At 38.6% G+C, this 27563-nt stretch overlaps 2 protein-coding genes across 2 annotated transcripts in view; one reads left to right on the plus strand and one right to left on the minus strand.

Moving 5' to 3' along the window:
• TMEM204 (transmembrane protein 204) overlaps positions 1-16401 on the plus strand; it is a 30382-nt gene extending 13981 nt beyond the window's left edge. The window contains exons 2-3 of the mRNA XM_009324238.1: positions 826-981; positions 14200-16401. Of these exons, the coding sequence (XP_009322513.1) occupies positions 826-981; positions 14200-14444 (401 nt within the window). The 3' untranslated portion in view covers positions 14445-16401. The remainder of the gene's footprint in view (positions 1-825; positions 982-14199) is intronic.
• Positions 1-27563, minus strand: part of IFT140 (intraflagellar transport 140) — a 92267-nt gene that overhangs the window by 34661 nt on the left and 30043 nt on the right. Inside the window, 7 exon segments of the mRNA XM_009324239.1 lie at positions 16712-16908; positions 19233-19364; positions 20983-21133; positions 23815-23942; positions 24410-24527; positions 26205-26332; positions 27199-27290. Of these exon segments, the coding sequence (XP_009322514.1) occupies positions 16712-16908; positions 19233-19364; positions 20983-21133; positions 23815-23942; positions 24410-24527; positions 26205-26332; positions 27199-27290 (946 nt within the window).

The raw sequence follows: 27563 nt of genomic DNA on the forward strand, positions 1-27563 counted from the left end.
ACCCAGCCTTGGCGGTGCACTGTATAGTCCCACAACAACATCCACTAACATATATATGAACTAATATATATATAAAAAAAAAAGTAACTTTTTACTTATACATGTAAATTATGCCATAACACCTCATTCAGAACTGCCAAGCACTGACATCTTCGTTGTAACCATTTCCCTTGTTACACAGATAGAAATACAAGGGTCTTTCCAGTGCATCTAAGATTAAAAAAAATGTTAAAAGAAGGAAAAGTTAAGAATCCTCTATACAAAGCTCCCTTAAACCAATAAGATGTTTGAATTAACATCCACAGGATGTTTTCTAGGACAATACAGATGGACTAGGTGAAAAAGAAATTCAGGGTGTTACAGATTTGTCTTTGGGATGATTATTATTTTAGGGTCTTGAAAACCTCTTTATGAACTAAGGTTCCATTTCAGTCAGTGCCATACAAATGCAAAACGAACACCATTCCTGCCCCAAAGAATTTTGGCTAGTAATTGTAGGTAGAATCTTCACACGGCAAAAGTCAAGCACCTCCAGTGGGCCATCCTTGGAAATTAGCTGCTTGTTTCATACAAGATGGTTTTGCACTGAAGCAATAGTTATGGGATGCTATGCAACAAAAGGAAAGATTCAATAGACATCCTAAAGAAAATCTTTTCTTAATCAGACCACAGGGAATGCAGTTAGAGCAAGGGACTGCTGGGAGTAGAAATAGTGTCTGAGAATCATTTTCTGTGGACTGACAAATTTTACATACCTACTCAGCCAGGATTTTCTTTTTCCCAATTTTATATCATTTTAACTGTATGCTTCTTATGTTTCCCTAGTGCAGTTTGACATGATGCGTGCTTGTAACCTCATTGCCACTGTTGCTCTGACTGCTGGCCAGCTCATCTTCGTCCTGGGCCTGATGGAGCTACCTATCATTTCTCAGGATACCCAGTGGTGGGAGGAGGCCATAGCTGCCGTGTTCCAGCTTGCCAGTAAGTCCACTTCTTTTTACTGATGGGAAAATACTTAGTCTCTGTTAAATCCAGGTGGAAAAGAGTTTCTTACTTTATAAGTCTTTCAAGTGACAAAGAAGAGCAAAAAGGCCTAAATCGAAAAGTAAGCTCATTGCCTCTTAAAAGCTCTCCCCATGAGATTCTGCAGTATATGAATAGAAGCTTTTATCTTGGATATATCAGAATGAGCCTTCTGCCAACCAAGAAAAACAAGCCTTTATTATTTCCTATGAAACCAGGAAGGCAAACATGAAAGAAATAAACTAGATGCAATGTAACCCCACAATTTAGCAGTACAAAATATACCAAAGGGACTGTTTGAAATTTTTGAAAAAAACTGAGCAAATTTTTGAAGTCTTGCTGAAACTGATTATTTGCTTTTAGCCAACTGAATTTTACTCAATGACCATCAGCTGGATTTTGATAGACAGATACATCTTCAATCTAGCAAAGAAAGCTGAAGTCAATTCATAACATTAACTGTTATAAATAAAATTCCCACAGTAATGCTCATGGACACAGACTGTATACAGAAATGAATGAGGAAAGGAGGAAATGGTTTTATCACAATTCCATATTGACAGCAGTGGCAACAAACTGTAAACATTTTGCAATAATACCTTTCTTTACTACATAAAATAAGGCACTCAGTGCTCATTACACCAAGAGTCCAATCCTATAAAATATCCATGCATGAAACTCATTAATGGAGTATAACATTCAGGCTGCTTACAAGATCAGATTAAAAATATATCATTATTATTAATGTAAACAACAGGTTATAATAAAGTAACACTATTTTATTTTAAATTTTAATTTCAACTTTAAAAACTCAGAATATTTAGAATGGTATAAACCTACTGAGACCTCAGGTTTATACTGCTGCAAGATCAGAATCTAGCCTAGGTCACTTAAATACAGTCCTCATAGCAATAAACACCCATTAAGGATGATGAACCTGAAATCCAAACAAGAGGAGGAGACTGCAGAGGTTCTGTAACTCTCAAAGCATCTGATCCAGCTTCCAGGTGCAGCAAGACCCTCAAGCATCAGTCAGTGCTACCAAGAGAACAGATATATAGCCTTGCCATAACAAGACCTTCCTACAGCCTCTTCATGTACACCATGGTCTTTATAACTCTGGATACTTTCTGGATAGTTCTCCCCGATCATCGGTGTGATGCCTGCTTTACTCTCACTCCCTCCCATCCTCTCCAAAACTCGACATGTCTGTTTTTCCCAGAGAGGAAATGCATTCTGGCCCTGTTTAGATGTGTTGTTTCATTGACAAACAGCACAGTGGACAGCCGTGTGCCTTTCTTCTATCAAGGCTGCTAATTTTAGACTAGGCTTTTTTTTTTTCCCTTTTTTTTTTTTTTTCTTTCCTGTGCTGGAGTCTGTTTTAAACACAGTCAGAGAGAGACTGAAGGGCGCCAGGATATCCCGACACAGGAGAAGGAAATGCCTGCTATTACCTGTTATGCAAGCTGAACCTTGAAATCCCCAGTGCTGGGAGGGGAGAGGGGAGGAAAGCCAGAGTCAGAATGATTAACAAAACACTAATGAGAATGGCTGAAGAAGCTGTTGAATCGAGGATTTCATCTGCCTGCCTGTGTTCAAAAGGTGTGAAGAGATGGATCTGGCAGCTTGTGACAGTTAAAGACAGACATTGCACTATATGAATCAAAGGTCTCCCATCTGCAGAAATAATGCAATGACTTTGGTGGCTATCCCTGCCCCCCTTCCCCATCCTCCTTTGCAGTTATGCCACGGTCTCCTCCACAGTCATCAGATGGTTTTCTGCCTTGCAGTCAGTAACATGATATTCATTTTACATCTTCATTATCCTAATTAAAGTTTTTTGTTTAAACAAATGCCTTCCTGATATCCAGAACAACCAGCTGAAGTCTTCTGGAATGTATACTTTTGAAAAAAGAGGATTCATCATATGTGCCATTATCCCAATATAAAATAGACTTCTTGGAGACCTCCATAGTTTTCCAGGACAGTGGTACATCAACTGCTGACTACGTGGGTAATCAAGGGTCTGCACTCACAGGACAGGCGGTTCAGAGTCCAGCTTATGCTAACAAAAGAGGTTGTTTCCTCTTTAACAGAACCCAATGTGTGCTCTGTAATATTGAGCCACGGAAACTGGCCACAAAAATCAGCCCCATCCACCAAATTCCCTGGATTGGGCCCAGGCAACAGCATTTTACAGCTGAAATGTCTTTGATATCAGACAAAACACATGTGCAAACTGTGAGCAAGTCCAGCATTTCTGTTGCTCTGATGAAGGATTGCTGCTACATCTAGAGACCAAGATTTCTTTATTGAAGGGGAGGGAAGTGGCTGCCCCTTATCCTATAAGCCACAGGTAATACTCAGCCTCTGAGCCTCCACTCCAAGATGGTAACCTCTCATCTATTTTCAAAGTAAAATAGCAATATTAGGCAGAAACGTCAGAACAGCAGATACAAAGCTTGTATTTAAAAGCACTTTGTCCACACAAAACAGCCTGAGAGAAATCACTGTGAAGCTCCCCTACTTAATGTTAAGTGTTAAAGCCAATGTACTTCAGGCCAGACAGATCATTTGTGTGAGAAGAGCAAACAATATTTAAGAATATACACACTTAGATCTTATTAAATATCTCGAGTACTGGCTGGGTAATTTCTATTTATTACACTTTCAAATATGTTACTGAAAACACAAGCACTCACCTCCCTTTTTTTCCATTTCAAAATCCAAATAATCTGGAGAATTGTTCTGCAATTGCTCATCCTGTCAGTAATTTCAGAAAAAATTCTCTTGAATCATGTCCCCTCTAATTCCAACTTCTGTTTGATCTCTAACTTCCATCCTGGAATATGCCAAGAAGTGCTGAAGAGAACCACAATGGTCACTGGTAGAATGAAATCTAATATTATGGAGGAAGGCTTGAGTATATGGCTCAGAATCATAAGCCAACCTACAATTTACTTATTTTTAGTCAGAGTTTACCCACTGAAACATTACGTGTGGGTTTCATTAGAGTTTCCCGAGGTCTGAACGAAAGGCCTTTTTGTTTTAGAAAACTAAGTGTACTAAGTATTATCTTCCAAACCCTATCACAAGTTCAAATCAACCATCTCTGATCCCACTAGAGCTTGCAATGACTCCGGGCTCCACTGCTTTTTCACTTCTGCCACCTGCGCAAGCATTTGACAGTCATTCAAAAAGGATGGACCTCTGACAGAAAATAAAGCCCCAGGAAGCAAAGAGGAAGGAAAGAAGAGAGGAAACAGCATTGCTCCTGGGACAGCAACGGGATTCACACAGCTCCAAAGCTCCGCAACCTCACACCTCCCAGTTAACAGGAAAGCGAGCTGTTTGCTTTGGAAAAGGCATGTGGTGAAAATGGAACCAGCGTCGTATGTGGAATTTTGTGTCAATGCTCAGAAATTTCCCTCTAGAGAGTTTTGGGTTTTCTGTTTTTTTCCAAGGAACTGTTACAAACTCAGTGTGCTGAATATAGGATGGGTAACAGAGCTGACAGAAGAGCAGTTGGACAGGGAAATCCACACTAACAGGATAGGGAATAAAGGGCACTGCAGAGAATATTAAACTACTACAAGCAGTAACCTGCCAGACTGGATCAGACCTTAAGGGACTCTAGCTAAGTCTCCAATCTTGTACAATGGTGATTATCACAGACTTTAGAGTTAAATGTTAGAAACATAATGGGGAAAATCCGGGATAAAATATCCCTTACATTAGATCTCATCCTAGTTTCTGAAAGTCCAAGATTGGAATAAACCTGAATCATAATTATTAATATTCTTGCCAATCCATTTTCAGCATTAAATTACTTTAATACATAATATCCTAAAGATTAAAAAGTTTTGTGTTCCTACTGAGCTTGTCATTTACAGCCAAATAAGTTACAATCTCACCCCTCTCTCAAATTTCAAGCATTGCATTCCAGCTTTTCCTACTGTGTTTTTCTGCTGACGGTGTATTTCACTCCAGACCCCTAACGCATCACAGGAAATCTGAGTTCAAGCATACTCTCATCTCTGTGCTATTAAACCTAAATCAAACAATTGTTAGACCATTTACCTTCTCTCTTCTTTCTGGGTACTACTACTTTAGATTGGTTGATATCCAGAAAATCTTAATGCAGAACAGACCAGCAAAGCAGCCATTGGAGAATACAGCTGAAGATATTCATGATAGCAACGTGATCCTGATTTCTGTATTACTTCCTTCCACCTTTTTCCTTCACAACACCCTCAAGCCAGATCTGTTCTAAGATGAAATCTATGGAGCTGTAAACCTAATACTTCCTGAAATGGAAGCAAATAAATGAGACACTGTAAATAACCTAAAAATCATAACAAAAAGAGAGAACTTGACTGCTTGATTTGTGCTAAATGTTTTCATTATTTCTCCTCAGTGCCAAACTTGCACGTTCTTTATGTGGACTGCAAACCTCACAATAAAATGATCTCGTTTTCACACATTTGCAAAATGAACCGCATTTGCAAAGATCTTAAAATATGGAAGCCTATCCCACTTATTTTGACTGAAATGGTTCACGTAAGCAGCTGAACCAGCAAACTGAGAAGGGTGGTAGCTCACAAGAAGTGTGTTGAACTCTTCAACTGGTATAACTGCAGCAGGGAGAAGATCTGCGTATATTCTTCACGTCTAAATACTGATATGAGCAGCAGGCAATTTGTTGTAGCATCTCAATGTCAAGGGCATGTATTCTGATTAGAAATACAGTAACAAATATATTACCAGATAAATATCATTTGGCTATGCAAGTATAAGGAACGTGTTTTATTACGGACACAGCATTAGAAATAATGCAGTAATGCAGAAAGAAGTGTGTGAAATGAAGAGTTCTTCAACTCAAATATTCACTTTATTGCTTATGAACATGCATATTATATATACATGAAGATGTCTCCTAAAAAAGTTTCAAACTGAGTTGCCTAGCCAGATCCACAGTTAGGCAACTCTTACCCTTTGATGCATCAGGAGATGGACAGAGCATTTGAAAAATGGAAGCAGAAGATGACCACTGAAACTTCCAGGAGGATCACTTGTCAATAACTGCTTCTCTCTGCACAAGTTGTTTTTGCTGAGGCTGACAAGAGCTCTTACCTGTGTCTAATAGGAAGTTTACTGCAATCAAAAGCAGAGCTTTCATTGACTCCAGCTGCCTCTGAATCCAAGGTGCCAAGCAATGTTTGCCGCTGACTTTCAGCGTGAAAGTCTGCACATTTATCCTTATTTAAACAGCTGCCCAACAGGAATTATGTCTAATTCATAGGGAATGCTTTTCAACCTTCAGTTCAAGGACTGGCATGATTTCTAAGGAAACCTCCAAAAGGTAACCAAGAAAAGCAAGTTCACTGTTAGTAGACCTAAACATGTTAAACAGTGCTCTGCACCTCCCTTTGAAGATTTCCAACCAACATAAAGTAGAATTCATTGCCTTACACTGACTAAATCTCCCAACCTTATCAGGTTAAAGACAAAGAGGGACTGACAAACTCAAAGAACACCACAAATAGTGGTGTTCACCATTGTAAATCAGTGGTGAAAAGTGAAGGACAAGAGGGTCTTATTGCCCCTGAGAAGCTTTGCTACTCATAACTTGTTTAATTCTAAGAGATGTTACGTTCTACCAAAATCCTTGGAAGGAAATTTTTATTGTACTCAACAATGTACAACTGAAAACTCAAAGGCCACTAAAGTCTCTGTGGCATTGTAAACCAAAGCAAGCATACTTCTACAGCTTTCAGCCTGGTAGTACAACAAAGAGCACACGACCATTACAGAAGCTCATTTGCCTTGCACTGTAACAACTCTCTTGTGCCAAGCTGACACAGGAAAAGGTGTTAATTGATTAATCATTTACATAAGTCCTGTAGCAATCACAGTTTGGGAATCTATCTCACTTAGATAAATACAGTTCAGCTCCTACAAGCAGCTTATTCAGGCTTGTGACTCATTGCAGCTAAATCATTCCCTGTAAACGTTTACATGTAGAGAAGGGGGATGAAAAGTTTCCCCTCCCTGTTGCAGTTTTGTTGCACAAGCGTGGGCTGTGAATTCTGAACAACAGTCTGGCTGCTCTATTTTCCTTCTTCTCCCTCTTCCTGGCAGCAAAAGTCATCCTATAGGACAAGCTGTAAAGAGGATTATAACTCCCAATATAGACTTTCTACCAACCCAGAAAAAACATAACATAGATTTCTTCAACTGTACTATCAATGTACTAATAAAAAGGAGGAATGCGAATCAATGGGTGTCTGGAAAAAAAAAGCAACAAACCCAAGCTATCACAGAAGTAAAAGAGTGACTACGAGAGTTCTTTTAAAATGCTAAAAATCTGTAGTTGGCTTGCAGCCAGCTACAGTCAAACAGGAAATTCAGTATACAGATCTGAAGTGTAAGTTCAAAAAGTAACATTCTCCCAACCCACCCTCACTCACACAGTCAATACTGTCCCAACCAAAAGTCTTCCTAGTGAATTCGTTATCTGTTTCCTTCCCCAACGGAAAAGCCCCCCCATCCAGGCTTGTTTTGCTACGGATGGGAAACAACTAGAGATAAACAGCAGCTCTATGGGAAAATAAAGTACTTTAAGTAATCTCATCAGGATTTTTAGTAAAGATGTGGCCTCTGTGCAGACTTTAGACAATACACAATAAAATGATCTGAAATTGACGTACATAATGAAATTAATTCAGGGAAATTCAGCCATGCATCTAAAAGTCTTGTCATCACTACAAAACAGAAATGAAACTAAACCAGATGAAAATGTTTAATATTCTCATAACTAAATTTAAAGCAATATTTCCTATCTGCAGCCCTCTTCAAACTGTATTGTAAATTAAGAGATCAAGAAGACTGATGGCAAGTAGAGCAATTTTCTGGTTATTTTAGTAGAGTTACCTTTGGGAAATAGCCAGGGAGGCCAACTGTCTCCCTTCAGGTATTTTATTGGAATACTGAAACGAAATTGTTGCTCAATGTTACAAATATCTATCTAAAAAGTGAAAAGTCACCACAGTCAGTTTTAGTCACGGAGACAGAAGCTGTTCTTAATACAAGGTTAATTTTTATAGATGTAATTCTAACTGTTCCGAATACAGAGCCAAATTCTGCATTGGTATATTTACATTAACAACTGAGTTATACACATATTACACAACCATCAGTAGAAGTAGAATTCCAGCACTGTTTTTCCTACACTAAGTTCTCACAAAAGTGATACACTAATTGAATATTTAACAATATTCAAAGGCAACAAATTAAGATGTTGTCAAAGATTTCCTAATGCTAATAACACTCACAGCGAAGGCAGTAAGCAAAACAGGAGATACCAATATCATGAAAATACTCTGCTTTAGCTATGTTAGTAAAAATAAAACATTAGTCAAACTTCAGTTTCATTCTCTCTCCTTTCCAAAACTGAGTATTATTGCATCAGTACACTAGGGTTTGCAACCAAATGGTACACACGTAATTATTCATAAAGTTTCATCCAAACTAGGAAGACACCACTCCTCGGATACATCCATTGGATACAACAAATAAAAAAAAAAAAAAAATTAAAAAAGTCTACTTTCCCTAAGAAAGAGGAACCACTGAAGAAGGGCCAGGCTGGCACAAATACATGAATTGGATGTGTTTGCCCAGTCATTTAGAGAACAGCTGCTAAATGTTCCATCTCAATTCTTGGCTGGTGTACACCACCACCACCACTCTAAGGGCAAGGAAAACATAAGCAGCACATTGGAATGCTTTGCTTCAAAAAGTCTAATTTTGATTAAGTTATTACAGACAAAATCTCTCCAAGCAAACTTTGGGGGTTTTCACACAACAACATCTTTACAAAAGCAGCATGCACTGAAATTTAAATATCATCCTATGCAAACTCAGTCTTTTTGGATCAATACAGTTTCTTCACCCTTTGCTCTTGATTCCCTACATTTATAAATCCAGTATCAGGTCATGCTAATATGAAATAAGAATGCCGGAAAATAATGTTCACGGTGACATTTTTATCCTGGAGCTCACTTACACTGGCATAACTGTAAAACTAATTGTGGAAGCTCTACAGTAACATGCTTCCAACTCTCCCACCTCTGTCATGTTTTTCTCTCTTCTCAAATGTCAGTTCCTGTCTAGGCTGCAGCAAAGTATTCTAAACAGACCCTACATTTTTCACTCAAAGCTCCAGTGACTCACTCCTGCTATCTGCCAAGTCGGGGAGCTCTCAAACCCATTACCTCCCAGTTCCCCCCCGCCCCCGCTCAGACACTGGCACAGAACTGCAAAAGGAGAGAAAGCCTCTTGCATGACTGGCTGCTCATCTGATCAGGGTTCAGGCAGAGGGCCTGCGAAGGGAAATAGTCTTGCTAGCATAAATAGTTTTATTTTGGGACCTGTACGGAAGCCTTAGTGCTTTTTCCTGGTGGGTAATTTCTCCATTGGATGGAAGGGAGCTCATGAAGGTGGCTGGTCTAGCATGAGATGTGTGACCATTTAGGACAGCAATTGGCCATAAGTGATACATAAGCAAGGAGGAAAAAGAGAAGTAATTTAATTAAAAGCTGGGTGTTTGGAAAAATGTTCAAATATTGAAAATATTCCTACAGCATTTATTTACTTTTACTGTGCCATAAAGGAATGTGTATAGACCACTGCTGCTTGCCTTGGCTAAGCGAGCAAAGAATGGGGCAAAACTTACACCCAAGGGAGTACAGCTCTCACACGCACCAGGAACCCTAAAGGTTTTTCCCAGCAGGTTTGCACAAGCAGACCTGAATTTCAGTAAGGAAACTAGAAGTGCTAATCATCCATTACTTCTCTAAGCTAGAGATAATGGTAGAGTAAATACCTGTAAAGCTGCAGTGGGAAAGCACCAGTCACAATTCAGTAACTGGAAATTAAGCTGCAAGACACAACATAGCATCAGGGTTACTCTGTGTATCTCGTGTTCCTGAACGTAGCTCCCTCTGCCAAGAGAGCCTCAAACAAATAATGCAAGATAGTGTAAAGTGGACTGTTGTTAATATTTATAACTATTCCTTAGAGGTACCTGTAAGTGGTCACTGGTACAAACAGCTTAGGTTCAAACTTCTTCCTGCTTAAGGTTTTATGATTTGCTTCACACATTTTTTTAATTTATTTAATGGTTTTTGGATTCCCTGTGAAAGTGTATGTGAACTGGAAAAGAGTTCTGAAAGGAAAACTGAAAGGAAAAACTGACCAAACAAAGTTGTGTTATGTGCCAGACTCATCAGTAAGATGGGTCTCTTGATTTGTACCTCAATACCCTTTTTCCTGAAAATTTTAAACAAGAAGGAAAAGAAACAGGTCCACAACTTGGCCGCAGGAGGTGCAAGCAATCTCCCTTTCTCTCAATTTCCTACCTTTATGAGAAAATTAGTATCTATCATCCTTTGAAAAGTGGAAGAGCAAAGGACTGTCAGTGTTTATCTGTATTATAAGACCTAAAGATGTCAAACGTAGATGTAGAGATACACATTCTCTGTAATCACATTACAACTAGCATGCTCTGCTCCCAAAGCCCTGAAATACAAAACAAAACACAGGGGAAAAGAAGTTTTATCATCTTGGTTCCACAGATGGGGAACCCAGCCATCTCAGAGAAGAGTTTAAAAAAACTGATGTATTCCACAATGAAGGATCTGATCTCCCCCTCTCTTCTCTACCATGTGCCTCAGGACAAACTGAACTCGGAGAATGACACTGGAAATGGGGGAAAACTATTTTGTTTCCCAACTCTGCTGCAATTTTCTTGTATGCTATTACTTCTAACAATAAAGAAATAGATTAAAATCATACAAGACCCAGATAACACCGAACAGCAAAGTCATGAGAATTCAAAAGCAATTCAAGGAAACATCACTGAAAAGGAAGAGCACAATTAACTGTGGCTTTGGGGACAAAAGTAGTGTTCTGTGAATGCTAAAAAAAATTTGCAAACTTCAGTGAGGATTTTGAATGCACAAGGAGAGAACATTTCCACTTTCACGTGGTGATGAGCTAAGCATATAAATATACAGAAAAATTAACTCCTTCAAAGACAGATGATTTGCCTTCAACAGTCCATCCAAGGATGTAGATAACATCTGCCTGGCTTCAAGAGAGCAGGATTTTAAAAAGCATGCATAATCTGATATAAGGTGTGTCATCCAACAGTGATTACTGAAAAAAAATGAAGATTTAAGCTTAATTTGTCAAAAGCACAACTTCACAATTTTTCTACCTCAACCGTAACTCAGCATTTTTTTGAACAGGAGTCGAGAAGCAACTTCCAAACCTGTATACTTTGAAATAGGTGACCACCTATGTATTGGGATCTGATGTGGTTTAACCCCAGCCGGCAACTAAGCCCCACACAGCCACTCGCCCACTTCCCCCCCCGAGTGGGATGGGGGAGAGAATTGGAAGGGTAAAAGTGAGAAAACTCGTGGGTTGAGATCAAGACAGTTTAACAGGGAAAGCAAAAGCCGCGCACACAAGCAAAGCAGAACAAGGAATTCCTTCACTTCTTCCCATCGGCAGGCAGGTGTTCAGCCACCCCCAGGAAAGCAGGGCTCCAGCACGCCTAATGGTTACTTAGGAAGACAAACGCCATTGCTCCGAACATCGCCCCCCTTCCTCCTTCTTCCCGCAGCTGTATATGCTGAGCATGACGTCATATGGTGTGGAATATCCCTTTGGTCATTTGGGGTCAGCTGTCCCAGCCGTGTCCCCTCCCAACTTCTTGTGCACCCCCCAGCCTGCTCGCTGGTGGGGTGAGGAGCAGAAAAGGCCTTGACTCTGTGTCAGCACTGCTCAGCAGTAACGAAAACATCCCTGTGTTATCAACACTGTTTCCAGCACAAATCCAAACCATAGCCCTGTACTAGCTACTACAGAGAAAATTAACTCTATCCCAGCCAAAACCAGCATAGGATCCTATCTCCAACTTGGCTAACATTAAAATGGCCTCCTAAGTAAGTCTGCAGGCTCAACTTGGGAGTGCTGGCAAACAATTATTTTACAGATCAGTGATTTCTGCAACTCAATTAAGTCAGTGTGCTCCATGTGGCCACATTTTTCCCAGAGATGAAACTTGTTCATTTATAATTAAGCTGAACCATTAAATAACTACTAGACTTACTGATAACATCAAGGAGTTATTCATTGCTGTCCTTACAACTGACTTGACAGCCTAAAAACCCATCCAGAGTATGTTAAGACTTTTTTTCACAGCAAAGGCTACTGCAGAGTGGCAAAAGAGCAGGAAAGAGCTACTCCTCCTGTAAGAACCTATTTCCTCCTCATATATCCTTCGGAAGAGATGCCTCACTTCAAACCCTGTCTGGTACATGCCATCTGTGGGACAGTGCTACTTCAGGAAGAGAAGGTGTAGCAAGCAACCGAGTTACAAACCACCTTCTAGGTAGACACAAGAGAGCTGAGGATGCCAAACACCTCCCGAATTAATACTCATTCATTGCTTGTTTTATTAGGAGGGGGATTCAGCCTTCACATTATTGACTCTCAGAATAGTAAAAGCGTCACATCTGCTTAAGTAGTGATTGATTTTTTTTTCTCCTATTTGTATTTCATTTCCCTCCTCTACATTTTTTACCTGTACATTATTTGTGTCTTTTCCATCTTCACTGCATTATTAGTACTCTTTTTAGAAAGAAACTTGATACAATGCATACTCAGGATGTGCTCTTTCATGGACAATCGAGGACCACGGTATCATGCCATTTTAGAGCATTGCCATGTACCTGTGGGAACAGTGTTTGCAAGCACTGCGGCTAACTGAGAAAACAGCATGCAGCCACTAGGACTTACTTGCTCTTGACTTGTCCTTGCCCATGAACTTAGCAAGGTAGTATCTAGAAATCCTCTGGCTGTTTATGGGCATTTATTTATTCTAGTCTTCCTTCATAAAGGGGTCCTTTTGTCAATGATATTTCTTGTGTTATGGTGGTGGTGGTTAAGGAAATGTAGAACATTTCCTTAATGTGTAGAACAAAGAGAAATGTGTAGAACAAAGAGAAAACCTTTTTTTTTGGTTAGTGAGGCATATTTGCCTCTTTGTATGTTTGTTTCAATCTAATCACATGTATAAATTACTTCTCTTAAAAAGCTGAAAAGTAGTTTTATTTAAGAGTAGGGACAGGAAGAGAGACTACTACAATAAACAGAGGGCAGAAAAGTAATTGTGTGCTTATTGATGCATTCTTCAGGGAAAGGACAGTAACAAAAAAGTAGGAGTCAAGGGATACAGATTCTGCCCCTTGTTCTAATATGGACCTTCTGCATGACTAGAAAAGTCACCCCACCTCATCTCTGAAATATCATTACTATTCATCAGTGGTGTCTACCAAAAAGAATGTGGGAAATATTTCTTCAGGTTTTTTGCAAATCACATTGTGACATCTGGATGGAAATGCTAGACAAGTGCAGTGTTATTACTCTAATATTAACTACCTTTTAGGGAACTTACTACTGTGCATAAGGTTAGGAAGGGAATGGAAATCTTGCCTTTGGTAGCTTCTGGAGGCATGATATTACTCCTGCCTCATAACGCTTTTTTCCAGCATAGAAAAAGTAGGACCATAAAGTCCCATTTATTTCACCTTCCCTTTTTTTTAAGCTTCTGTACTTTTTTCTTATTATTTCTGTAAGATATTTAGCTATTCATCATCTTTGCAGGTTACAATAGTGGCCTGCCTTAAATAAACATTTTAAAATGTCAGAATAAGTGTACCATATTTGGAATAAAATATTTTCATTATTATTATTATCATTAATATACCAGTTTTCTGTGTTGGCAACAGCAATAAGCAAGAGGACATCTGTGTAAGTGAGATAAGTGGATGGAGAAAAAAAAACCACCACATGAAATACAGCTAAGTGGGATTAAGAAATTTACATAGAGTGAACAGATTTAAACCTAACATTGAGACCTCATTTCAGACACCCAGTCTTTGCATATATCATCATGCCCAAATATGCCTTCAAGAACGCAGACAGCACATTGTAATAGGAATGGAAAGGCTTTACAGACTCGTGAATATTGGCCTATGGCATCTTGCCACTACAGAAATTCAAGAGAATAACACATTAAAAAGAATTCTCTCATTCTCCTTGCAGGTTTTGTTCTGGTTATTGGATTGGTGACTTTCTACCGCATCGGACCATACACCAACCTCTCTTGGTCTTGCTATCTGAACATTGGAGCCTGTCTTTTGGCCACGCTGGCAGCTGCCATTCTCATATGGAACATCCTTCATAGGCGTGAGGACTGCATGGCACCCCGGGTCATTGTCATTAGCCGTACCCTGACCGCTCGGTTTCGCCGTGGCCTGGAAAATGACTATGTTGAGTCACCATGCTGAAAGAGTGGACTTGAAAGGGGAAGGATCTCCAAGGAGATCTACATTAGAGTTGTTTTCTATAAATATATGCTATAATTTAAAACTAAGGGTTGAAAGACATCACAGAGCTCACTCTTGTGGGCAGAGGCCCTCAATTATTATTTGGATGGGCTCCATCTATATACATATGTATAAAACACATAATTTTATATATATATTATATTATATTGCCCTCTCCCTCTGCTGTACAGCACAGAATGTTGGATTGTCAGAATCCTGACAGAGCATCACAGCTTCATGTCAGCAGGGTCAGCTGTAGCAGACACAGAATGTATGCAATGAGAATACAGAAGAGAGGCAGCCAAACACATTTTCTCTGTCTGCATAAAGTTATCCTGCTCCCTAATAATAATGTAAAAAGCTATAGGAGACCAGTGGCAATAGCTTTAGAGTTAACAGGCAATCTGAGAAAGCAGAAAACTCACTACAGAATTAGTGATGACTTTAACAGCTGTTTAAATTTCATGATCTTCAGTCCTTCCACCCACCCCTTTTCAAAGAACTTATTAGCTGCAACACCTGCTCCCCAGCCACAGCATAGCCCAGACAGTAAAAAGCAAAAGCAACTCTAACCATTCTAATTGTAAAGTAAGGGAATGCAGAAGAATTAAGTTGCATTTTTTCAGACACTTCTTTTGTATCCTGAGACAATGGTTTGGGTTTATCCTATATGTAAACAGACATGCCATTAAAAATGAAAAGGGTACGCAGCTAGAACAGGTCATACATGTCACTGAAAAAATCTACTTCAGTGTTACAATGAGGACAAATATCTACAGAAAAAGGTTACCTGGACTCCTTAATAATCACAGATACTATTAACTTACATTATTGGAAATTATTATTAAGAACAGATATTTCAGCCCAACTTAATCTCTTTTCTTCCCAGCTTGCTTTAACATTTGCTGTGACATTTTCAGATTAGAGTGCTCTGTCAGGACACCCAGCTCCGCCCAGCAATGCTCAATGGCATATAACACAGTGAATATTGGAGAATATAACTGCCACTCAAGCACCCAAATTGGAGGCTAAGACACATATACAGGACTTAAGCATGAGATTTAAAAAAGACCTGCCTGGTAACTTAATATGGTAATGAAATGAAAATAATTAGTACCTTTGGAATTAGGCATAGTGTTTATAAGCCTGACCCTGAGAAGGGTCACATGGGCTCACAGAAGTCACGTCCACGTAACTTTCAGGAAGAAAAACAACAGATCAAAAACTATTATGCAGAAATACTTAGGATACAGGAACTAGAGGCAATGACAGATGTCTAAAAACTCTAAGGATGCTACTCTGAGCACAGTTACTGATAGGTTTGAAGGACCATGAGCTGTGAATGTTACAAATTCTTTAGGACTGTTGTGTTGCTCCCAGCTGAGTACACTGCTTTTCTTTATCATTATTTCCACCATACTTTTCCACACTTTGTTAAAATGTGATCATCAAGCTGGCTCTTGAGTTCTGTTCTGCACTCAGTTCTGATGTAATAAGAAACTCAACCCCAACTGCTGCTCTGCACCATGTTCAAAGTGAGAACATCTCTCTGCAGAGACTGATGCTCTAGAACAACAACTACATTGTTCTAGACTATCAGGATAGAATACCATAAAGCTGACAAAGAGTTTCTTCTAGCAGTAGGTTTGTAAAAACCAACTAAGATTTGTATTCATTTGCCTGCATTACTTTCTGGAAAATCTTTTCTAGAAATAATATGCTACGATTAATTGCAGGGTTTTTTTTAAATAAAATATTGGAATATTTAAAAGACATTATATTATTTCTTCTAATATTGCAATATCCATATTATAATAATGTACATTTAAATTTAAAAATCAGCTATGTGGTCGGTAAATTTGTAATACTTGGTATTACTGTGATTATTTTAGATGTATAAATAAAGTTGTGAATGTTCATTTTCTTCTAGTGATAAGGTGAGATTTTTGCCATTCAGACACAGAATAAGGTTCCTTGTTATCAATCATTTTTCCCATTTAGTAAAAAAGAATCCACAGAGCTTGCAACGTCTTGTAGACCAAGAATAAGCAGAGAATACATTAAAATGTCTGTAAGATAAAGATATTTCATCTTGTTAAAAATGAAAGGGAGAATGAAATCAGAGAGGAAAAATGTCAGGAGAATTTAGGAGGATCAAAACTTCACACAAACTTTTAATTGAAAATAAACTGTACCCATAAAGAAATACATACAAATACTTACAATACCTTTTTATCAGCTTGATGGATTTGAAGGCCTCATCCATGTCTCCAGCAGTCAGATAGAAGCTGAAGTTCAGCATGGCATCCCGGGTAGTCTTATCACAGTCTCCTAATCCAATGAAATCTCTCATGGGTCTTCTCGCAACCATCTGAGACACCTTTATTGAGCCAGACTCTGCTTGTCCTTTCTCAGCTTCTCCCGGCTACAATGAGAATGTTATTTAGGTATCAAGTAGGTTGAAACTTACTCCTTTGTACGTGTAATTAATTACATTATTTCCACTAAAGTCCAAGTTTTCTCTTTCTGCGGGACAATGATCAATAGTGACAATAGTTGCAACGTTTCAGAACTTCCTAGAAAATGCCCTAAAATATGGAATGTCATAGAAGAGATTAGTATATCATAACGAACAATCATAGTATGTTAGTGATAGTTTGGAGGTCGGTAAAATACCACAAGAGAGGCAGCCTCCTATTACTATAGTCATAACTTATTATTTTATATATATTATTATAATTATTACTATAATAGCAGCTATTATTTTAAGTCCCCAGATTTCTGAATATTTCAGATAAACATTTCTCTAAGGTTAGTCTCTTCTCAAAAATGAGTCTACTGTTCTGAAAGTTAGCTATATAGACCCAATTCTTTTATCCCTGCCTTCATGTGAAGCTTATGAATGCTAAAGCTCAGATTCAAACCCTTCCCCATAAAATGGGCAGTTCCGGAGCCTCTGAAGCTTCAGTGATACTTCCACCAGTCATTGAAAGGCAGCTCAAAGCAATTTAACCATTATTCAGAAAAAGAATAAAGATGAAGTCAATCATCAATATCAAATGATCTGTTCCAGAGCGTAACAAGGAAACTTTCAGAAGCCAAACACAGTGGAAGATCATCTGAGCCATGAAGGATACCAAATTTCAGACACTCTACCCCAATTGTATAGTTAGATGAGATAACTAAATGCTTTACAGAAGCCAATAAAAAAAAAAGGTATTAGATTCTTATACAATGAGAGTATTAGATGCACTTTTGATTTCTTTTATTGTAAATGCGTTTGACTACAATTTGGGGAATTTCTGGAATGGACAGAAAAGACGTTATAATGAATAAGGAAAAACCCTGGAATGAAACCTGGTCAAAACAGACTTGTTGAATCAACTCGACTTGCTATATTTAAAGCAGACTCTGTTCAAATACTAAATCATGTTTGCAGCATGAATTCTTATATAACAAGTAATCTAGTCACTAAGATACAGTAACCTACTGAGGGAAGAAAATGGAAACAGAAGAGAGAAAAGCAGAGAATGAAGGAAGAGGAACAAAATAATGCAGATACTTACAGGTTTATAGACACATCCCCTCCGAAAAAACAACTAATGGCAGCAATACAGAGTTAAAAAAAAAAAGAAAAAATAGACGTACTATCAAAGTAAAATAGCATGACACATGATGGGGGAAGTGTTAAAAGAGATTAGAAAATGCAGCAGATCACTTTTGACCTTTCAAATTAAGGGAAAAAGGAAAGTAAAATAGAGTGCAACTCTAAAAGCTGGATCTGCACAGGAAGAGTGACAACAGTCAGTTCTTTGGAAGGGGGTTAAATTGCAAAGTACCGCTCTGAATCTAAATATATTAAGAAGAAAAACATCTAGATACATTCTCCCTGTTTAACACTGCTCCTGAACCACATGAAATTAGATTTATGTGATCACATTGGTCTGCCTTACTCAGAAGATTTAGAGGATTAGAAGTCTCATTAATACTAAGTTCCTGCAGATTTTACAAAAATAAATGCCTTGGTAGAATAAACAGACTCTGTCAAGCTCTCCCTACAAGAAGGGAGCAGTGCAAATCATCATCTTAACAGGCACTAAGAAACTCAGGTCAGAGCTTAACCAGAAAACCAATCTGTAGGTAACAGGCTTCATTTCTTCCAGTATGCATGGTATTATTTACCTAAGATGCAAACAGTTTTGTATTCATATTCAAGTTTAAGAAGCTAAAGCATGCATTCCTGGTATTTGTAGCACATAGGCATTTGGTGATAGTGCAAGATGAGTATTCTCGCTCTCTTTGGTATTCTGTGGGGATTAAGCTGAATTCCAAGAGGGAAATGGGTTGCTTCTGCTGAAGCTAGTAGAAAATGTCCCCTCTTATGGCCTACTTAAAGGTGACACACCCCCCCCCCCTTACTTGCAATAGGCACGGTGACTACATAAAGTAGAAAGAGAACTTTTTTCCACATCCCTTTTTCAGTTGCATTCCCTGGTAATTACTGTGTCTCCTGTGTTCTACATCACGTCCGGTTTGCAACACCCATGAAAAGCCAATTCAGTACAATTTCCACAACACTGCCAAGTACATCTGCATTAGAATTATCTTTTTGTCATTTCTACACGTGATGCAGCAACTGCCATTGGAGTTGCTCTACTTACCCCAGACTCAATTTGGTTAAATTTGATCCCTACACAGTGAAAAGTCTGAACTTCTGGGAAGGGAAGGAATTGTGAAAGATTTCCTCACCTTTTTTGCAAAGTAATAATGTGGCACCTCTATGCCCAGAAGAACCTGGTAGGATGAAGGCAATGGAAAGCTGTCCTGAAGCAAAAGGCCATGCTCTTCAGTACTGAAGAATGATATAATCCAAACATCCATCTGCAAAAGGAAGCAAAGCATTGTTTTGTTTTTATGCTGCAATATCCTTCTTTCATTTTGTTTTTATTTTCCATTTTCATTTGGCAGAACCTTCTCTTGAAAATAATATGACATATACATTCACACGCACACACCTGCTGGAGAGGGCAGAGCTGCACGCTTCCTCCCTGTAGTAAGTAGCCCACGACTCATTGTACATTACTGTGTTCCTACTGCAAAGGGACCTCCACCTCTGCCTTTCAGGAACCAACTTCACCGACCATAAAGAGGGAAGTCCCTGGCCACAGATTGCTGCTCTAGAAGTCTCTCTGACAGATCTGACTCCGGTCAAAGAAATACTCCCAACTGTTTTTTTGGTTTTGTTTTGTGGTTGTTTTTTTTTTTTTTTTAATACTGTATTATTTCTATTATAAGTTCAGCAGCTCACTGAATGCTTTGAGTTCCCAGGGAATATACCAGCCATTTAAAAATAGTTTCTGTAACAGTTTAAATATTGACCTGACCTAAGTCAAAATGAAGCATTTATTTCCAACTAAAGTTAATCAGACTTCTCATTTCTTAAAGAATAAGCACACAGTCAAAAGTTCTGTTGAATAAGGGCCAAAAAGTACGTTACGCTCCTTTTATATCTTTTTGTTTTTCAACTTTATGTAGAAGCCAAACATTTTTACTTGTTTACATTGGGAATATTCGGTTGAAGTGTTCTTCTCTTTGCTAGAAGACCCTACCAAGGCCTTTTGAGACATCCCTATTCCATTCCTCCTTTCTACATTCATCTTCCCATGATTTTTCTAAGGTCATTTCATTCAACAAAAGAAACAAAGACCTTTCTATCTCTAATTGGAAGAGGTTTAACTAAAATCATGCACGAATCAGAAAACCTTAAATCAACATGGACATTTCAAATCAATGGAATATTTATGAAGCACAGGCAGTTCTGTAAGACAAAATGGTAAGGACCGCTACAAGCACATTACCAGGGGAAGCGAGGAAGAATTGTTGGTCTGATGAAAGAAATCGTTGATTAGATCATTTCTGATCAATAAAAATGAAATTTTTTCTAATGTAAAAAAGATCATAAGAGATAATTTGGGGAGTACCATAAAGATGTACAATGACTGTCCAGAAAAGCAGAAGATACAAGAACTGGGTGGGAAGTGTGTACTTCACTGTTCATCTGAACGGCAGGGTCCCTGTTATCCTATCAAATTAATTCTTGCTGCTAAAAGTGGCCTCGAGAGATAAAATCTGCATTATTTTTTTAAAAGTGAGAATAAGTATCAAAACTCTAGATTATCAATTCACCCAATAATGTCACCTGAAAGACTGTAGTCCAGATACAAGCCTGCATTATGATCATCCTCAGAATTCTAGCACGGATAAAGAAATCACCTCCTTTTCTTCATCACTGTATGCAAGCTAGGGCTAAAACAGAAGGCTAATGTACAGTGACTGCCTGAAGCCACAGACACCAAACAGGTAGTTTCACTGTTCATTTTTGTACAAAATAATGTATACTACCTACTCCCCGCATCCTTAGCGAAAGACCAATGATTTATTACTTGGACAGGGAGAACTCCATGTAAAGCAAGGTAAAACAAAAACAAAAAGACCATACTGTGCTCTCAGTCTGTTTTTTCTTCTGGTCTGGATATTGTAGGCCTGTTTCAAGAATTGCTTCACATACAAAAAGTCTTGGTTCACTCTGGTCCCAGAAATGGCAAGCAGGGATGTGACTGTGCAACTCTGGATAGTCCACAGCAGACCTACTAGAAGACAAGAAAAAAAAAATGTAGAAAGGGAGACAAAATAATTCCAGCCCATTCAGCAGATGAATGTAAATAAAGGGATAATTTTCAGATGATGATCAGTTATCTGTACCGGTACCTCTGCACTGTAACATTAACCATATACATCTTCCTACCTCCTAATACCTTATACTTGGCAATCCCACTTTTAGTTTGTTCTGTATACATTAACCACAACTCTAGGACATAAAAGCATTTCAGTAGAAAAAAAGCTGGTACTGCCACAAATACAAATAGGCACCCGAAATCTGTCTCCACTGAGATTACGTGTCCTACAGAAATACTTGAACATCCTTCAAATGATCTACCTTAGCAACTGCTACTGGTGTAGGTACTGTAACATGAGGACTACCCTCAGCTCTGTCTTCTTCTCGGTTTTACAACGTGCCCCAAGGTGCTTATTGCCAGCACTGCTAGAAATGCCCAGCCAGGTTAAAGATAGCTTGAGTACACTGATGTGCATTTAGATTGACAGTACAGAGAGTTTCTAGTACATATGCCTCACGTTCAAATCCAGCTAAGCAGCGGTCATAGGAGATTACAACTAGATAACTGTGATTAAACTGATGGGGGAAAAAAAAATAAGAAATTAGTTTATATTCTCAGGCAATAGATCTCCCCTCTACTGAGAGTTCAGCAAAGAGACCTAGGCAGGCAGCATGATGGATGCTTTGAACCGCTGAACTTCTGGGTGCTGAGGGAAACTCCAGAGTTGCAGCTGAACCTGACCTGCAGCTGGGGGACTTCAGTCTCCAGATATGCCATAGTTCCTTCCCTTCCCTCAGTACTGTGCCTGAACTTTATACTGTGTATGAAGAATTCCGAGGCACTGTGAAATAGCACATTAAGCACAAGGACTACCCCTGTAGCCTTAGGAAAGCCACTCTCTGGCAGCAGTTTAAATAAGAAACATTTTACTGCCTCCTTCGGGCATTTAAATACTACTTCAGTGCTGGCCATGTTAAGACTCTAGAAATACAGAATTCAGACTATTTTAGCAATGGTTTAGGATTCTTCTGAAAAAATACAGAATATAAATAGGTGTCAAATTTTAAAAAAGAGAGAAGCCAAAGACATCATTAAAATATTTTTCTCATTTGGTGTCATGTCATGGTTTAATTACTAAATCCAAAACACAGCACTGTACCAGCTACTAGGAAGAAAATTAACTCTATCCCAGCCGAAACCACGACAGGTCACCACTGAAGGGTGGACTTTGTGACGAGGATTGGAGTAGGGCTGGAAGGCAAATTAAGGGAGAGATATAAGGGATGCAGAAATACACCATGTCCTATTCATGCCACTGAATTCAAAATAAATTACTTGCAAACTGAAAAACAGTATTTGTGTAAAAAATTGGGAGCACTTAGGTTCTGCCTCAGGAGGAGAGAGAGAAGGGGAAGAAGTGTAGATTATTATTATTATTACTACTACTATTTTCCCATGAGTTTACTCATTCCAATTTCAAGATACTCTAAAATGAAGCACAGATAAATGGATTATTCACACCGACAACATCTAGCATTTAAATATCGGTGAAATAGCATTACTAGTTTGTGGTGGCCTCTGTTGGGCTACACAAGATACTACACTTGAAAACAAGTTTCTCACTACTCATTATTACACTGTTTGCATAACTGACCAAGACATAAGGCCCCAAATTTGCACTGTCCTTAGTTTTTGATGAGCTGGGTAGTTTCTTCTGTTTTTCAGTGATAAGGAGAGTAAATCCTTTTTTGCTTGTAATACCTACAGCAGATAGTTGCTAAAAAAGCAAACCACCTTCTATTCTAACACTGTTTCTCCTTAAGAAAAATACAGTCCAAAAAATTATTGTAAAACCAGATGGGAATTTGTACCCTAACATTCCACGTAATTCCATGAGAATTCCTAGTTCACTGCATTTTGCTGCCTTGCTACTAGGATTTCTAATGTATTCGCCACAGAACAGCTTGTATGAAAACAAAGCTGTCAGTTCTAAATAGACATTTCATGAGTTTTTATCCATACAGAAACATCCTGTATTGGACTTAGAAATTAACTTTTTTCCTAGGAGGAGCTTCAGAATGTCCTCTTTTCAGTTCCTACCCTGTAAACTCTTCATGGAAGAGTAGGCTTCCAAGATTTCCCAAGATTTTTCTTTATTTTAAGATCAGGATCCTGATTCCAGTCATATAATACCTCTACACATACCCCCCCCAACACCCAATCATCCTCCTCTCAGAGACCTCTTGAGCCAGATATGGCTCCCACATATCTAATAACTCTCACTGCATTTCTCTTCTATGAGTTTGTCCAATACCTCCGTGAACCCTTCCTTCATCACCTATAACTTCCTTTGGCAAGGAGTTCCTTAGCTCAGCTGCATGCTGTCTGAAGAACCGCCTCCTCCTGCTTATTTTGAGCTTGCTTTCTGATACCTTCATTTGACACTCCCTGGTTCACATATTGGAAGAGACAGGGATGCAGGCTGATTGACATACAATGCACCAGTTTTAATTAATTCTTTAGAAATAATTAAATTCGTACAAGATCCTACACAAAGACAGAGGAATGCCAGTATCAAGGTGTTGCTTGTCTTCATAGGGCAGATTCCTATCTTAAATCCACAAGTAATACTTCTCAAAATAAAAGCTCCTTACTTGTCAATGCCTTGTCCGGAAGAAGGCTTCTCTCTACCATTTCCCTGTTCAGCCTTGAAATCGAAGAGCGTAACTTTGTCCATTTCAACATCATAGAAACAGATCTTGGAATCAATGTTCCCATCCGCCTACAAGAAGGGAAAACAAAAGCTGCTGAAGCATGCCATCAAAAAGAAAAAAGGTAAAGTTCAGATGGTATGTTTATCTCATCTGATTCACGCTCTCAGTTTTGTTTACTGGTAATCACATAAGAACATTCTTTGGAAGAACTACCAGAAAACTTCTTGCTGTTTTTCTATTCTAGCAAGTTAGCCTTTGATTTCTTTGAAATGCTACGAAGTAGCTTTTGTAACTGAAATATTGCTTCCTTTTCTGCGTCGTTCTTCTCACCACACGTACAAAACCTTAACATACCTTAATTTTAGTGTTTAGTTACATGCTTGGACTTGGTATTTCAAGACCCAATACACTGCGTAGAACATGTAGGTTTATTTCTGAGAAGTGAATCTTGTGTCTTCAGTAATCTTCTTGAACTGCACCAGTCTGTTAACTGATGGTCAGGTCCTAGGGCGGTAAGTGAAGAGCTTTGCCTCACCTTGCTAACAAGGATGCTGACTTTATTGCCATTAGCGTTGCACTTGACAGATGCAATGCCTCCAAGGCCAGGAAACAGCTCAGAGAAATTCTTGCTATTGCAGTGCACTTTTGCCTCTCTGTAGAAAGGAATAAACTTAAATCATATGGTGGCAAGCAACTGGCAATATGCATCAGCCAAAACATTTTTCAAATTATGGGTAAGACTTTTAAAAACAAACTATTTCAACCTTATGACACCACTGCCCCAGACTCCAGCTTCCTCTCCAGAGAATTGCTGCGACCTGCCTTTCTTTCAGGAAGAAGTTAATGAGACACACTTTCCTCAGTGAATCAGCAAGAATAAACTTCAATGTTCCTACAAGATTCCCAAAACAGGACTATACAGCAAGAACATCCTACCAGAATTTTGAAGTTAGAGGTCTGTTTTTCCTGCATAAGTAAGTTGAACAGTACCATGAATGTTCAATATAGCCCATCACATAAAAGTTCTGTCTATGCAAAACACGCTGTGGAGCAGGACGAAAGAAATGTCATTGTGGGGGGGTGGTATTTATATCATCTTATTGGTCACTTTCCCTCTGTACAAAAGTTCCAAAAGACTGTATCATTCACATACTTAACACCCACCCTTCCCTACCCTACCCCCCACTTTTTTATCATCTCAAAAGAATCTTACTGCCGGTATAGATACAAACCCAGTGATCATTCAGCAACAAAGAGGACAAGTCTTATGAATCAAAAGAATGCGACAGAAAGAAGTGGCAGTAATTTAGACCAATAATACGATCCCATGGAAAAAAAACTTTGATTCTATAAAAATAACATTCTTGGGTTACATGTTCAGACCTCTCATTTATTCTAAGCCAACTATGCTTGCTTTGAAATTAGAGCGCGCTATACTGTCATCATTTGAGAAGGGGTATTTTCATTACTAGCCACAAAAATTTAACATAGCATGCAGGCGTTAAGCTACTTTTTCCTCCACTATCAAACATCATAATCCAATATTTGTGCTAGTTACAACCTGCCCAAATCCAATAACTTGCAAATTGTGTCCCATGCGGAATTTGTGCCATCTCAACACAGGTAACGAGTTTCCAAGTGGGTAACTAACTAGACTTCAGTATTCCTCTGGTGACAGTATGTAAGGAAGACCAGAATCCATTTCACTCTTGAGGTTTTTCAGGTTTTCAAAATTACATTTGTCATTAGCAGATAAATTTTTGAACTGGGAGTCATGTCAGGCACATCTTTTTCATGCCACAGCTGCTTGTCAGCATGGGAACACACAAAGTCAAGTAAACTTCTCTCTTAACCTAAACAGGAAGAACAGAGTGCCCACAGTTGTAGGTTCACTTCCTCCATGGATTCACTGAATCAAGTTTGTTGATTTATGAGGAGATACGAGACCTAGCTTTTTTTTTTTCTTCTCTTTATTTCAACTCTTCTGAGATTATGGTCTTGGTCAAGTTATCAGCAGAAACATGTGACATCCTTTTCTTGATCTTCCATAAATTCTCCACCCACTTTCAAATACACACAAATATCCTTCACAATATCCTCTTTTAAAAATTATTATTATTATTGTTACTCATCCCATGATTTGTCTAATAATTCTGTGGCTCTTCCCTTGCTTTAGGGATAGGCCATCAGTTCACATAGGCTGCATGTATTGTCTCAAGATTCAAAGTGGCTATCACTTTTCATCAGATCAAAACCAACCAAAGATTTCCCCCTCCCCACAAAATATACGCTCAATTATAAACAGATGTTTTTAAAAGGCTTATTAATACCTGCGAGAGAGATCAAAGATTTTAAAGTGAGCCAAATCAGTTCCCACAGCCAGGAAATTTCCACAGACATCCAAGAGGCATGGATTCCCCTCTGCTTCAGAGAACACCAGCAGCTGTTTAACTGTGCCCTGAGAAGAAACATGTAACACCAGGTTTGTGTGTTCAGAGTCTAACTAGAAGGGACTTATTTTGTCACCAAGTTAAGTAACTAACTGCTGAACTTCTATGTTAGACAAATCACTACCAGCAAAATGAGAGGAGCTACACACACAGTCTCTACAAATGCAATCTGTGTTTCAGGTTGAAAGGTGGATGTGTAGCCTCCAAAAAAATCAAAATTTAGAAGTATCCTTCTATAACAATTTCCTCTTCAATAATACAACTTTTTCCAGCTAGGAGGGATACAGAAATACAGGTCCCTGAAGGGCCTTTAATATACAGCTGCAAAAATAAATATATTAATTAAATCAGTCCTTATTGTGATAAATCCCACCCATTCTTGAATACAATATTTATTTCTTAAATAAAATTATGTATCATAGAACTCTGATAATTAGATTTCTCTTTTTTGTTCTCACGGACTAGCAGAGGCTGCAAAGGTTAAGCAAAACCAAAAAGATTTTGTAGGAACACACAGAATATGCAGGGGGTATTTTTCATTATAAGAATATTCAGTATTTCATTTTCCTGTCAGTAATATAAATATACATATTCAACCTGCATGCAATTTTGATCCTCAAAGTCTGGCCCTTACAGAATTCTGTTTTCTTTTATAAAAACTTATTAGTTACAGTGCAGTAGCATTTAAAGTGACAGACTTTTTAAAGAATACAAAATGTCAAAGATCTTTCTGCTGAAATACTCAAAATATTTTTTCTATGACAAAGGTAGAGTTAATAGATTTACAGAACATCCAGTTAACTTCTAAGCTGTAACACCAATCTTTGAAGAATATAAGGCATATTCATTGCTTCATGGTTTCATCAGCCCTTACCTGCCAAGTGCGGACCTGGACCCGATACGGCTCAACTGTGTACAGATTTTCTCCATGCACAGACAGAACTGGAGAGTCACAAAGAAAAGAGCCTGGAACAATCACAATAAAGCCATCATTACAATAAACAGATTTTTTAAAAGGAAAAAAAAAAGAAAAAAAAAATGGAATTTTGACTCAAAAGTATTCAATTTCCACTATCTTGCACCAAATCCTTTTTTCAATCCATCAGTCTCTACTGATTCCCGAACTCCGTGGTGTTGCAGCCTTCTTCCATTCTGCCACTACAACCAAAAGCTGGGACTCCTACTGAAAACAGGTGTTTTGCATGCTCTGCCCATGAAAACAAGTGGGAGAGGAAGGGG

This window comes from Pygoscelis adeliae, unplaced genomic scaffold, assembly GCF_000699105.1.
Source record: "Pygoscelis adeliae isolate BGI_AS28 unplaced genomic scaffold, ASM69910v1 Scaffold505, whole genome shotgun sequence".
Lineage (NCBI taxonomy): Eukaryota > Metazoa > Chordata > Aves > Sphenisciformes > Spheniscidae > Pygoscelis > Pygoscelis adeliae.